Source organism: Parasteatoda tepidariorum, chromosome 5 (assembly GCF_043381705.1).
Source record: "Parasteatoda tepidariorum isolate YZ-2023 chromosome 5, CAS_Ptep_4.0, whole genome shotgun sequence".
Classification (NCBI taxonomy): domain Eukaryota; kingdom Metazoa; phylum Arthropoda; class Arachnida; order Araneae; family Theridiidae; genus Parasteatoda; species Parasteatoda tepidariorum.
This window is the reverse complement of record NC_092208.1, coordinates 18,034,801-18,049,017: the sequence shown is the minus strand read 5'-3', so window position 1 is coordinate 18,049,017 and position 14,217 is coordinate 18,034,801. Positions and strand designations below refer to the sequence as shown.

The 14,217-nt window shown below is 31.4% G+C and overlaps 1 protein-coding gene and 1 long non-coding RNA gene across 2 annotated transcripts; one reads left to right on the top strand and one right to left on the bottom strand.

Annotated features, from left to right (window-relative positions):
- Nucleotides 1–1,176: 1,176 nt before the first annotated feature.
- Nucleotides 1,177–1,785, bottom strand: LOC139425616 (ATP-dependent DNA helicase pif1-like). The gene has a single exon (XM_071181007.1). It carries the CDS (start codon nucleotides 1,783–1,785, stop codon nucleotides 1,177–1,179), a length of 609 nt encoding a protein of 202 aa, XP_071037108.1.
- A 3,038-nt stretch (nucleotides 1,786–4,823) lies between these two features.
- LOC139425682 (uncharacterized) lies at nucleotides 4,824–6,020 on the top strand. Its single transcript, XR_011636831.1, has 2 exons — nucleotides 4,824–5,389; nucleotides 5,426–6,020. It is a non-coding gene; the product is annotated as an uncharacterized lncRNA (long non-coding RNA).
- Nucleotides 6,021–14,217: the final 8,197 nt, after the last annotated feature.

The following is a 14,217-nucleotide window of genomic DNA, read 5'->3' as shown; positions in this document are numbered from 1 at the left end:
TCAAGCAAGATTTCGTTGGTGTAAGGAACATATTTCGAGCAACCAGCAGTGGTCCAGAGTGATGTTCTCTGACGAATCCCGATTCACTATGACTAGTGATTCTGGCCACCAGTTAGTGCGGTTGTGCACAACGATGGGTTCATGGGAACGTGATCGGTATTGCTCAGGCGTGCCGGTATAGACAGATATCATACCGCTTCACATCTTTAATCGAGGAGGCATTGCATCACTGCAATATTGCAGAGAGATTATTCTGCATCATGCTTGTCTTTTTGGAGATGAAGTAGGTCAAGACTTTCTGTTTATAAGCGGAACTGATCCGCCACACAGGTACGCTGAGGTAAAAGTCACACTAGAGAGTAATGATATTGATCGTATGCAATGGCTTGTGTATTTTCCGAACCTAAATCCTATAGAGTATACTTAGAATGCCCTTGACAGACATGCTTCACAAAGAACACGCTCTTTTCAAACCGTGAAGAAGCTGAAAACCGCCTGAAGAGTAGAATATCCCACTAGGACACTTTGATAAATTAGAGGACAGCAGCAGCAGTCCGAGGTAATCACACATCTTACTAAGGTACTAATTTCTGCTTCACCCTGGCAAGAAGACCTGTTTTTCATGGCTGTGTGAAAATCGCCCAAAGAGAATCTTTTTTATTGTTTATTTTATTATTTTTCGATAAGTCAATATCTGAACTATTTTACATAATAATAAATACACATCGCCTCTATTAAATATGTATTTAGTTTCATTTAATCAATAAACCATTATTATTATTTAATCCGAAAAACATAACTTGTACTATTGGATTACAAAACTCGGATTCATGCATAGATGGCTGCGTCACAAACGGTTTAACTCATAAAAATATAGTATTTCCTATCTCTCAAGAGAGATGGCACCACTAGATAAACTAAATAAGACACATTTCATGGCTTACTTGATAAAACACAACTCAACCATGACCTAAATCCTATATTCATTTCTTAACAAAAGCCCTTTCTAATTGAATAATTTTCTTTTATAAAAAACTAGCTGACCCGGCGAACTTTGTTCCGCCTTAGTGTCAATAAATAAGCAGATTTTTTTTTATTGGAAAAAATACAAAAAAAATTAAATTTCTACATCAATCATTCATAATTATTTCTGTATTTTAGTACATAGGTTGCTCTTCATTTAAGTACCTTGTGATACACGACATTTTTTGTTTTATTATCAGGCGCAAAAACAAACAACGCAGATGGTCTTCCGACCCGTGAACATGCCACGTATAATTGACCATGGGAAAAACATGAATGTTCTAGATTTAAACCACAAACTTTTAGGGATTGGCCTTGTGATTTGTTGATGGTCATGGCAAATGCAAGACGTATCGGAAATTGAAGTCTTTTAAATTCAAACGGCATATCGGTTGGGATCATCGGTATCCTCGGAATGAGAACTTCCTCACCTTTGAATTTTCCTATCATTATCGTAGCGTAAATTACATTGCTCATCAATTTTCTAACCACCAAACGCGTACCGTTGCACAGTTTTGGTTGGTTTATGTTTCGAAGCATGATTACTACGGAGCCAACCTTTAGGCGTAAATTGTGCGGTGGTAAGCCAGGCACGTCCAAAGAGTTTAAAAATTCAATTGGATAGTTGGTGGCTTCATCTTCATTTGTGACGCAGTCAATAGATTTGAATGAATGCATTGTTCCAATGATCTTATTTTGAATTATGTAGTTTAGGTCATCTACATCTTTATTCTTANCTATTAAGGTTTGAGTGGCTGACATTATGGTTCTACCTTAAAAATTTTGCAAAATTTGTACAAATGACTGTCGATGAAGGGACTTTTTATCAGATTCGAACAATTTATATTGATTATGGGCAGTGGCAGATCATAATCCCCCTACCAACAAGGTTGTTTAAGATTTTAAGTCATTAACGTATGCATATTTAACAGAAGCGCCGCCTTTAATTTTCTTCAGATTTATTTGTTTAAAAATTTCCAATTAGGTTGCGTGACAACCAGATATAGCTGTTGTTGTTTTTTTTTGTTTAAGCTTGGGTTATATTTTTTTTAATTCGTTTTTATGCTAAATTATTGGTTATTAAAAGATTAAAGTTTTATATTTGTTGTCATTCATCTGTAGAACTTGCAGTTCATTTGATTGATTTTATTTAAGAGGCGTCCGCATTATTTATTTCAACTTACTAACTACATTTTGTGGCGTCCGCGACAGGATGTTTTTTGGTTTCCTTTCACTCTATAGTCCTCCATCAAAACTTGTCCTGCTACTTAATCCAAGTCTGAGTCTGATTCGAATAATAAATATAATTTTAGTTCCTCTGCATACATAAACATTCATTATCATTTTTCTGTTTATTTGCAGCTATAAAATAAAATAACATTAATTAAATGCACTTATGTAGTCGCAAGTTTAAACTCTGAACAGGATTACTTTATAAAATTTCAACTAATGACTTTACAAATATTCAAATAAACTTCAGATTTGAGGCAATTAAAACTTTTATTGCCCAGACTTCAAAGAGTAAGGTATTACGAGGTGAGAGAAAGCAAAATAAATAATGAATAAACAGGATCAACTGCATCGCAAATATGAAAGACGTGAAATGTGAATCTTTTCCAGAACATAACGAGACTGAGTTTTAAATTTTTTGGGGTGTGTTTTAAATGCAGTTTAATAAATAAATATGTTTTTTTAATGTCTTTTACTTTTTACAAATGCACTGAATCACATTTTAAGTTATTAAATCATTAGTAAATCGGTTAGTTTGGAATTAGTATGCCTGGCTGTTTGCTGGCGAGTTATTTGGACTTCAAGGAATTAGATTTACCGACGTTGGAAAAAGCAAGATAAGAAATAAAGAAAGCAAGCTCATCTGCATCGCCAACATCAAAAAAGTGAAATACGAACCCTTTTAAAACAGAACTAAACCGGTTTTTGGTGTTGAAGGTGGAAATTGTTTCGTGTGGATTTAAATGCAGTTTAATTAATGAATTTTTCTAATTCCTTTTATGTTTTACAAATGCATTGATTCACATTTTTAGTTATTGAATCATTAGTAACTCAGTTAGTTTGGAACCAGAATGTTTGGCTGTTTGAGAGCAAGTTATCCAGACTTAAAGGAATAAGATTTGTCATGGATAAGGGCAAGATAAGTAATGAAGAAAACAAGATCACCTGCATCACCAATATCAAAAAAGTTGAATGTGAATCTTTTTTAAAGCAGAACTTGTAGAAATTATTATGGCTGCATTTAAATTTATGAGTTTGAAATTTAATATGAAAACTCTTACGTTTTTAGTCTTTAAACATACTGAACACTTTTAAAAATTGGTTTTAAAATATTGTGTTATTAATTCAAAATTTAATAAATAAAGCCTTCTCTTTTCTTAGTATTAAATCTCACAGATCAATTAAAAATATATTTTTAATAAATTTTATTTACCTATAAAGTTAATAGTATAACTTTGCCAAAAGAACTCCTTATTTCGTAAATTTAACGCACGGAACACTTCAAATTTTATTTTTAATTAAACATTTTATGTGGTAAGTTAGAACCTTGGTTTTTAATTGATCACTCCGATTCTTGAACAAGAAAAATCGATTCAAAGTACGACAAGCCCGCCATAGACTTTACATATTAAAAGCAGAATTGAGGAGTCTGCTTGGTGCAACACTTTTCTCCCGGCAACCACGATTCATGACCCTGATTTTCTGCTCTTTTGAGCGCGCCCCGTGTTCTTTGTTCGCCAAGGTTAGAACATTCGCCTTCCAATGCGGTGAACTGGGCTCGATACGAAATCCGCATCAAGCTTGCACCGACCACAGTGCTGACGTGAAATATCCTCAGAGGTAGACGGATAATGTGTTGAATCTTGCTGTCAGGCTAACTCTTGGAGGTTCTCGTGGTAGTAGAGCAGTATCCGCTATGTGTATGAAAAGCAGTACACTCAATCTCTTCATTCATTCAAAAATTCTTAATGTTAGTTATTTGACTGAAATAGCACCATAGTTTGTTGAACTTATTTCTGCAAAATTCAGTGTGGTTGCAATAATTAAGTGAAAATGTTACTAGGATATTATTTGAGTTTTAACAACCGTAAACGAGCAGTTAGGAACTGGTAGCAGGTCAAATAGTCACCACTGTGGCCGCAGTAATATGAAGATCCAAAAACGCCAATTCGATTTTTTATGTTTAGTTTTATTATACGCTGTTTGTTTTTTTTATGAGCTGTGCAAACGTTATTTTATAGAAATTTTTAATATTTATTCATCTAATACATATTCTATCTATGTTGTAATATATTTTAAACATTACAGTGTTTTTTTTAATAATCAAATACTTTAGAAAAATAAAACATTATAAATTTGTTTTTCTTTTGAATGGTATTTACCTATTTATTTTCTTCTCATAGAGTTAAAATCATACAATGGAAATATAAATTGTTATTTTTCATAATAGTAACTAACTGTATTTTCATCATACTGACATTCAATGCTTAAATTGTATCAAAAGTATAAAATATCTAAACTTTTAACTTTGAATTCGATTTTCTCAAAATCAATATTTTTAACTTGCGTGCGAGATATTTTCAGTTCTATTGCAGCTAGTGTCATGAAATTTGGTATGGTATTAAATTATTATTAGTTTATTAAAGTAAAGTAAAATCTAAGTAATAGAACAACATTTTGGTCATAATTAGGTTAAAAAAAAACTTTTTTTTAAGGAAATTAGGTTTCAAAGTTTAAAAAGTAAAAAAAAAATTATTTATTTTTTACATAATTTTATAATATTACTGCCCTGTTACGGTTGGGTATAGAATAAAAATGAAAAAGTTGCAAAAAATGATAACAATTTAGAAAGAGAGAAACTAAAAATTAATGGCCGGGTAAAACATAGTTAGTGGTACATTTACGAAGTTTGGCTAACCCAGAAAAATAGTAATTCTTCTTCTTCAAAAACAGTTCTAGAAGATAACAAGTATATTCAAAGCACATACCTTTTTATCCATAAAAAGATATCCAGTCCTGGATCGGAGATGAGTTTAGGATGAAACAAACAAAAACTTTTTGGCTAGTGAAAAAGGAATCAGTCCAGTTCTTTTTTAAAAAAAATCACTATTGTTTTATTGGAGGAAAAACAAACTAGACAAATCATCATGTTGAGGCACGACATCATTTTAGGAATGGCTCATGCCAAGGATGTGGAACTAGTGATGACTGGAACAGGAGTTAAAAATGACTGTGGGGGATTTCCATCCCTGACGGTAGTTGGTCAGCGGATCATCCTTTAAAAAAACTGGAGATTTTATCAGGAGAGTTCTTTAGTAGGCATTAAAACCGATTTATCAGGAAAATTCTTTAGTAGGCATTAATCCAATTTGTCAGGAAAATTCTTTAGTAGGCATTAATCCAATTTGTCAGGAAAAGGAAAATTCTTTAGTAAGCAATTCATCAGAGACAATGAAAAGGACAGCATGGCGATAGGTGAGTTATTTTCAGCGAACAAAGCCCAACATCAAATGAAGATGGCGCAGAGAAGCCATCTTCGAGAAAAAAAAGCTTCTCCACCTTAGGGAGGTGGGAGCAAAAAATGTTAAAACTCCGTTAAGCGGAGGGCAGCAAATTATATGACATCAAATTATCGAAAGCTATTCCGTCTTTCGCGCTCTTCCTTTTTATAAGATACAAAAACTTAAAATTGAAGTTGTAGTGCATGTTGTGCAAGTTAAAGTTAAATTACCTAAAAATCACGAGTTGAGACGAAAAATTGATTATGCGTTAAAAGTTACGGTTGAGAAACACAACATACACGCGGAGATGAAAGATGCCGACAACCCCTGCGAATTCTCAGAAAAAAAGGGTGGAAACTTCTCGAAAGAAAGGGGCTCTTTAAGGAGCTGGTAAGGAATTTTAGGGGGAGAATGTCCAAATTGCGCTACCGCTTAAGGGGCTAAAGAAAGATGATGAAATAAAAAAATGTATTACAAAATTATAAATTAAGTCAAAAGAATTAGTATTATTGATTAAAAAAAACAGGATATTTATAAATAGGCTGTGACCTAATGTCACAATTACTTTAATCTGTAGAGGGGATATTTATTTTTCTATTTCAAGTTGTTTCAAACATATTTCATGATTCTTGTGTTTGTCACTGTGCGCGCAATGGCATTCAATTTTGAAAAAAATCAGATATTTTCAAACTTTTTAAAACCCTACAAAATAATTAATTTTGAGAAATTTTCAAAAATGCAAATATGCTTGTTAACTATAAACATATGTATATATGCGTTTAAAAAATTGGAACTCTAAGGATATTTTTTAACTTACAGTGACCTGTCGAAAAATGATAAAACCGTAGTATATTTTGCTTTTAAATAATGCTTAACATCCCTGAGACCCTTTTAAAAAAGACCACTAAAGAGAGAAAGGCTGTGCAAAAGCACGTCGCTGATCATTGTAGGAACACCACACCTCAAGAGGAATGATATTTATCCCAGAAAAGAAGAGGAACAGAAATGTCGCTACTTGCAACCACTACCGGTACACATGTTCCTCCCTAAACCATTTTACGGAGATAAAATCAAGTTGGTTTGGTAATTACTTTATTTACATCACACTAGAGCTGCACAATGGGCTATTGGCGATTGTCTCTGAAACATCCCCGAGGATGATCCGAAGATATGTCATCTCAATTTAGATAATCTGCAGAGAGAATGGCTCCTCTGTTTTGGTTACCCGATGACCTGCGCGCGAAGTCGAGCACTTAACTGTAGAAGAGTTTAACGAGGACCGATACCGCTCACCCTCCGTCCCAACGCAGGCTGTACAGAGTGGTCACACAACCGCTTACTGACCGCAGTCAGTGATGCTTGACTTCGGTAGTCTACTGAGAACAGCGTCTTTACGCTGTGGGACTCAAGTTGCTTTGCATGCAAAAAAACCTGTTGGATGCATCTCGCTATAACTACGCCATCGTCAAGCAAGATTTTGTTGGTGTAAGGAACAAAGGAACATATTGATTGGAGTAACCAGAAGTGGTCCAGAGTGATGTTCTCTGACGAATTCCGATTCACTATGTCTAGTGATCACTATGACTGGCCACCAGTTAGTGTGGTTGTGCACAACGATATATTCATGAACGTGATCGGTATAGCTCAGACGTGCCGGTATAGGCAGATATCATGCTGCTTCACATCTTTGATCGAGGTGGCATTGATTATTCTGGATCAGGCTTGTCTTTTTAGGGATGAAGTAGGTTTAGACTTTCTGTTCATAAGCGAAAATGAACGGCCACACAGGTACAATTTGGTAAAAGGTACACTACAGAGTAAAGATTTTGACAGTATGCAATGACTTGGGCATTCCTCGAACCTAAATCCTATAGAGTATGCTTAGAATGCCCCTGACAGACATGTTTCACAGAGAAACGCTCTTTTCAAACCGTGAAAAAGCTGAAGACCGCCTTTAGAGTAGAGTGGGACAATATCCCACAAGGACACTATGATAGTTTAGAGGACAGCAGCAGTCCGAGGTAATCACACATCTTACTAGGGTACTAATTTCTGCTTCACTCTGGCAAAAAGACCTGTTTTTCATGGCTGTGTGAAAATCGCCCAAAGAGAATCTTTTTATTTTATATTTCATTATTTTTCGATAGGTCAATATCTGAACTATTTTACGTAATAATAAATACACATCGCCTCTATTAAATATGTATTTAGTTTCATTTAATCAATCAACGTCTATTATTAATTAATCCGAAAAACGCAACTTGTACTATTGGATTAAAAAACTCTGATTCATGCATAGATGGCTGCATCACAAACTGCTTAACACATAAAAATATAGTATTTCCCATCTCTCAAGAGAGATGGCACCACTAGATAAACTAAATAAGACACATTTCATGGTTTACTTGATAAAACACATCTCAACCATGACCTAAATACTATACTCATTTCTTAACAAAAGCCCTTACTAATTAAATAATTTTCTTTTATAAAAAATTAGGATATTTAACCATTTTGGGGAAAACTTTAAAGCCGATTATTAAACAGTACATAAATTAGAATGTTAGGTACATATTACAATAGTTTAAATTACATATTTTCTCGAGTCACAGCTAAACATCTCTAACTGCTCTTTTTTCCCGAAATGGATGTATACGAAATATATTTGCTATATTTGCATAAAAGTACATTTATTTAATATAAAAATGGGATTGCTTGCATTATTTCCCATTATTAAGAGAGAAATCACTAAGCACATCTATTGTTGAATTGTTGTAACACAGTGTCAGCTTTGTATAAAAGAACTACTTTTCGTAATTTTATGTCATTGCAAACTTTGTAGTAGAAAAGATAACTTGAATTTGATACTAAGTATTTTTCAATTGATTTGTTTAAGTTGTGAAAAGGCTTAAGCGATTGCTGTGATATATTGCTTGCTTATGCTCTTGCTCTACAACTAACACCCGCATTCAGCACACAGAGTTAAACCGTATGTAACAGGAGGACCAGTATATCTTCGGGTAAAGATCAACAGAGGGTTAACTCTGTCTATTCTCTAGCCGTTTTCAACGAAGGATTTCGAAGGAATTTGAGCTTTACTCTTGCAAGAGGTATGACAAAACCTCCAATAGGCCGAGCTAAAACCATGTGACTTAGTATGCATAATAAGCAGGTGCAGAAACAATACACAGTGAAAGATGAATTTATACGCTACGCATAAAAAAGGGAAATAAATTCAATTCGAAATCTTACTTGAAAAACTTAGTTTTCAAAATTATTTCGCTCTATTTTGAAAATCCTACTTATAATTTGATATTTCCTCTAGCTTCATATTTTCTCTTTTAAACATTTTAGATTTCTTGAAGGAACTTTAGAATTTTATATGTTCTGTTGGTTTGAACTTTCTTTAATTCTTAAAACACACTGACTCAATATTTATTTTGATATAAGTATTCAATGTTGTTTGTAAATTTTTAATTAACATTTAGTTTTAAAAAAAACTTTATTACTCCTAAAACACAGTGGATACTGTCTTAGTTAACTCTTTTCTACTCTAATTATGAAACTCAGTAAATAACAATCATTTCCATTGTTTGAATAAATCCTTTTCATTGTTTTAACTTCAAAATAAGTCATAGAGCTAAGCCTCAAAATCTTTTTGAAAAGAAAATCTCTTTATCTATCATAAAATCATTTCATCTCATTCAGCAGTATAAATTTATAAAATGCGATTATAAAACAAAATGAGCAAAACAAAATATTCCCTCTATTGTTCTAACTTATCAGGCGTAGAAAATCAATTCTAATGCTCAAGTACTTACATTATTTCACGGATTTCTACATTAAGAAAGGAAATAAAATCTAAACTCACTTCAGAGAACAGCTCTCAAAATTTTCTTTGAAATCTTTTGAGAATTGCAAAAATGCTCCCAAATTATATTCCATTCAATATAAATTCTTTATTACGCTCTAAGCGACTATGGACTTTTCTGAAAAGGATTATACTCCTATTTCTACGCAAATTGTTCTTATACTTTGAAATAATGAATTTTTTTAAATATATCCTCACTTTGCACCTACGAGTTCTAAGCCAAAGTATTTTCCATTTGACTTAATTGGATGAAGAATGTGAAGAATTGATCAAGATATTAAGTGCACTTCCTTACTTTTTCTTCTTCATCCGCCAGAATCACACGCTTTAGCACCGAACTATTGGGATAAACGTAAGTCTAAAAGATTGATTTTTTAATGAAAAAGCAAAGGAGATTTCAAATTTCCGGCACTGCAGAGTAATGGACGCTAAAGTTCTTTTTTTTTTATTTATTTACATTCGATGAAAGTTTGACGTCTAAGCGCATGTAATATTATCTATTTTCCACCCCTTCCTTAGTTACATACCCCCTGGTGTAAATAAATGAATACAGGGTACATCTTTGACGTCTTGTCCCGAGGTGATGTCGATCAGAATTCTAATGTTGATCATGGAAAGCAATGTGAAAGTAAATTGGAGGGAAATGCTTGCATTTTTCTTTTTTGGTGATTTACTAAAACTATTATTTTTTTTCCCTCTATCCCTTTAGGTTTATGAATCATTATCTCAGAGCTAAGAACTTAAATTACATGACACTTAGTAAATTTAGAAGGGTGATTTTTCTGAACTTGAATTAATTTTGATATAAAATGTAAGCAAAGTTTCTAAATATATAGTCGTTAAATTAAATCTATCATTTATTACGGAGTAATACATAATTATTTTAGAATATTAAAAATTTTGGATTAATTTTAAGTTAAACTTAAAGAGGGAATTGCTAATTGTTATTTTTTATTTCATTGATGATGTTATTTTAAAGTAAATAAAAAATAAGGAGTAATTTAAAGAAAATGTCCGATTCATTCTTCAAAGCTTTTAATTAATAATAATAGTTAATTATAGTTTTCTCTAAATTGATAGTCCTTGTATTAAAACAATATGAGCTGAAATCATATTTTTAGCATGAACATCATTGTGTTTTTAGTTATACTTTTAGTATTGTAGATAAAATTATGTTTTTCGCTATGTTTTTAGCATATAGATAGAATTATGTTTTTAGCATAAATGTTAAATCTCGGAAAGCAGTTTGAAAATAAATAGGAGGGAAATATATGTTGTTAAAAAAAAAAATTTAAGTAAATTTTTTAATATGAATAAACGAATTATATGAATAAACGAGCAACTTGTAAATTTTGTGGGAGAGTACAAGATTTTGTCATCTCATAAAATTTTGTCCTGAATTCCGGACGATCCGTGGCAGAAAATGGGACCAATATACTCAGCATCAACTTTATGCTGATATTGACTGCAGGGGGAAAATCATTGAAATTCTTAAATATACCCTGGATGATCTGCTTGCCCCTGAGAGTACACCTGACTAATTTTATCAGGGTTTTTTTTTTAAAAAAACTTTTGGTTTACTGGTTTTTATATTTGCTTCTAGTATTTTACCTCGGCACTTACCGTTCCCTTGACTTTGTTCTCCCCTTGAAATGACATCTTCATTATACATAGGACATTCGAAATGAAATCTTGATCTTGGTGAACTTCAGCACCCTCTGTCTTACCTGGTGTCATCTTTGAGTGTTTATCCTTTTTAGAGAAACTTGGGTTTACCTTAGAACATTTTTAATCTTAGTGGCACTTGGCCTTGAAAGGGGGACACTTGAACTTTCAGTAGACTATTTTCATTATTCTATTAATCTTATTTTAGTCTTATTTGTATTTAATGTGATTTTTCATATTTTTACCATTTGATATTTTACCTGATCCTACTGTTATCTGTTTTTACCTGTATTTTTGACACTTTTATTGTTGGTTAATTTTACTCACTTAGATGTTTTGAGCACTTTTAATTTTTTTTCTGTTTTATTTTTATCACCTTTTCGATTTTGGGATTTTCCTATGTATATCAATCTTTTTAGTTTTGATTTTACTTTTCTGTAGTTCACGTGACAACGGGCGAAACCCTTATTTGCAAACTCCTTCGGGGGTAGGTCGGTTACTAATAGTCTTATATGAATAAATCTAGCATTGTTTCCAAATAGATACATTGTAAATTTCCAAAATTCCCGGTATATAACAGCACAAATCACAGAAACGTCTTATTGCCAACGAGAAAATCGAGGTGTTTTTCACTGAAAACACTTCCGAAACCATTTGATAATACGGATTTAGTTAAATTTAAACACTCTGTTTCTTTAAATTGGGTCCCTATGAATTTTTCAAATCATCGAAAAGATCGATTCTGAGAACGCTCTTTCACCGGAATGTTAAATCTATCCCACACTAATTCTTGTGAAAGACCAAAATCTGATTCAACAGTCTGAGATCCTAGAAAAGTTGGCCTCCATTGCTTTAAAATCACATGATATATGCCGTTATAGAGTACACTAGACCATGTCACAAGTAAAATAAGAACAATTGTGACCTTTGGCATTTCACAAACATATACATTATTCAGATGCTATGATTTTATAACATGGATTAAATAACAATCAAACATTTGATTCAAACAAAACTCGAAGAGTCACTTAACCACAATCTACAGATTAACATCTATGAAAATCTACGACACTATACAAAAAACAATTTTTCTACAAGTCTACAGAAATCATAAAATATTTCGAAATTCAAATGAATAATTTCGCTTTATTATAAACATAATAAAATAAATTTAAAGTAAAGCGTTCAAAGAACATAGATAAATTTTTTTTTCGTTGGGAAAAAAATTTAATTAAAAATTCTCGGTGGATAAAATGCCTGAAATTTTACTCAAAGCAGCATAAACATTACCGCTCAATAAAACTAGAAAAAAAAAAAAATTTACTTTTATAAATGAAAGTTTCCGAGAATATTCTTGAGTAGGAAGGAATTTTTTAATAAAATAATCTGTGAAAAATTCACTAAAAATTAAGTAAGCTCCTCCTGAAATAAATGGGGGGAAAAGGAAATTAAGGAGATGTACAGTATGAAATGTCTTTAAGAACGATTCAGGTCAATTTCCAGCACATATTCTTTGGCTTCGAGCCAAAACATCGAACTATCAGACAATATATTTCCTGGTGCAAAACATTTTTTTATTTTTGATCCTAAAATACCCGTGATGTATTTGGTGTTTTAGACAAACTGCTGATTTTCTTCTAAAAGAAAAAATTTATAACAGAATAAGTATACAATAAGCTCTATTTTCTTAGCCGACATACCGTTTTTGCTCAATTATAATTCCGAAACCCAGAAAAAGATTTTGCAAACCATATTTATTTCCCAAAAATATCATTATGTGCAAACCGTAGCTTATTTTTTACAATTCTACAGCGTTTTAAGAAAATATTTACATAATATTACAAAGTATATTTACAACCAGCAAAAATTGCTATTTAAATATAGTTTTCATGTCAAATTTGATTTTAGAAATTTTTTAATAAAAATAAAAATTTATCAAAATAATTTAATTGTAAATTTGAAAAATACTTTTCTTGTAGAAATAAAAAGCATTAAAACTAAAGTAGCCTTTACGAATATTAAAGGCAACCCCTACAAAACAAACTCTACAAATGAATAATAATTTTTCCTTGAAATTTCATAATTATATGAATTATATCCAGACATCGTACTTCGAACTAAATTTAAAAGAAAACCAGATATTTATTTGGAAAATCGAAGAAACGTATTACTAAACACCATTCTGAAGCTTTTGAAATCATTAAATATTCATTATTAAAATTAAACTTTTCATTTCATGATAAACGAATTTTTTTTAAAAAGTCGTACGAAGTCCAATGCGTTTAGATTAAACTTTTGTCGTTTAAAAATAAATCGAAATGAAAGCACTTCGTAGATGAAATCTCAAAAATCCTTCTAAAGAAAAGATAAATATATACTTCTCAATCATATAAAAAATCTTCTTTTTTTTCTAAATAGAATTTCAAAAAGTCTTTAAAATGAGGAATAATGTACAGCATTTTTATAAAAAATAAAAACAAAAGTTTGAATATTAAAAAAAAAGAAATGTTTGCCAAGAATTAGATAAACTAGTAGAGAATGAAATGGAAAAAAATTTTTGAAAATTTTAGGTATTATGAGCCGTTATCGACAACACAGCACAACAACACAGCGAATTCACAATTCATAGCATTAGAATTGCGACGCACAGTGGTAGAAACTCAAAAAATTAAATTGCTCATAAGTTTTTATCATTAATACTTTTCCACAACAAAAGTATAAAGAATAATATAAAATAATTCATTAACATAATACTCTAATTATTATTATTATTATTATAATTATTATATTATTATTATATTATTATTCTATTATTATTATATTATTATTATANAACGATTTTACAAAATGGCGAATAGTATCCTCAGTGGAATTGATATTATTATATTCCATTATTCTATTATTATATTCTATTATTATATTATTATATTATTATAAATGGTTAGAGGTTTTCCGCTTTTGGGAATGTGACTCTTTGTTATACCCTTCTATCAGATATTACCAAATATATTTTCGGTATTATTATTGACTTCTCATGTTTTTTTAAAAACAATTACTAATTATTTGTACACGTTGATCCTGTAAATAAATAGTATGTTACCGTAGCTTAAAGCCTTTAGGCAAATTCGATTATTTCATGTAATTTTA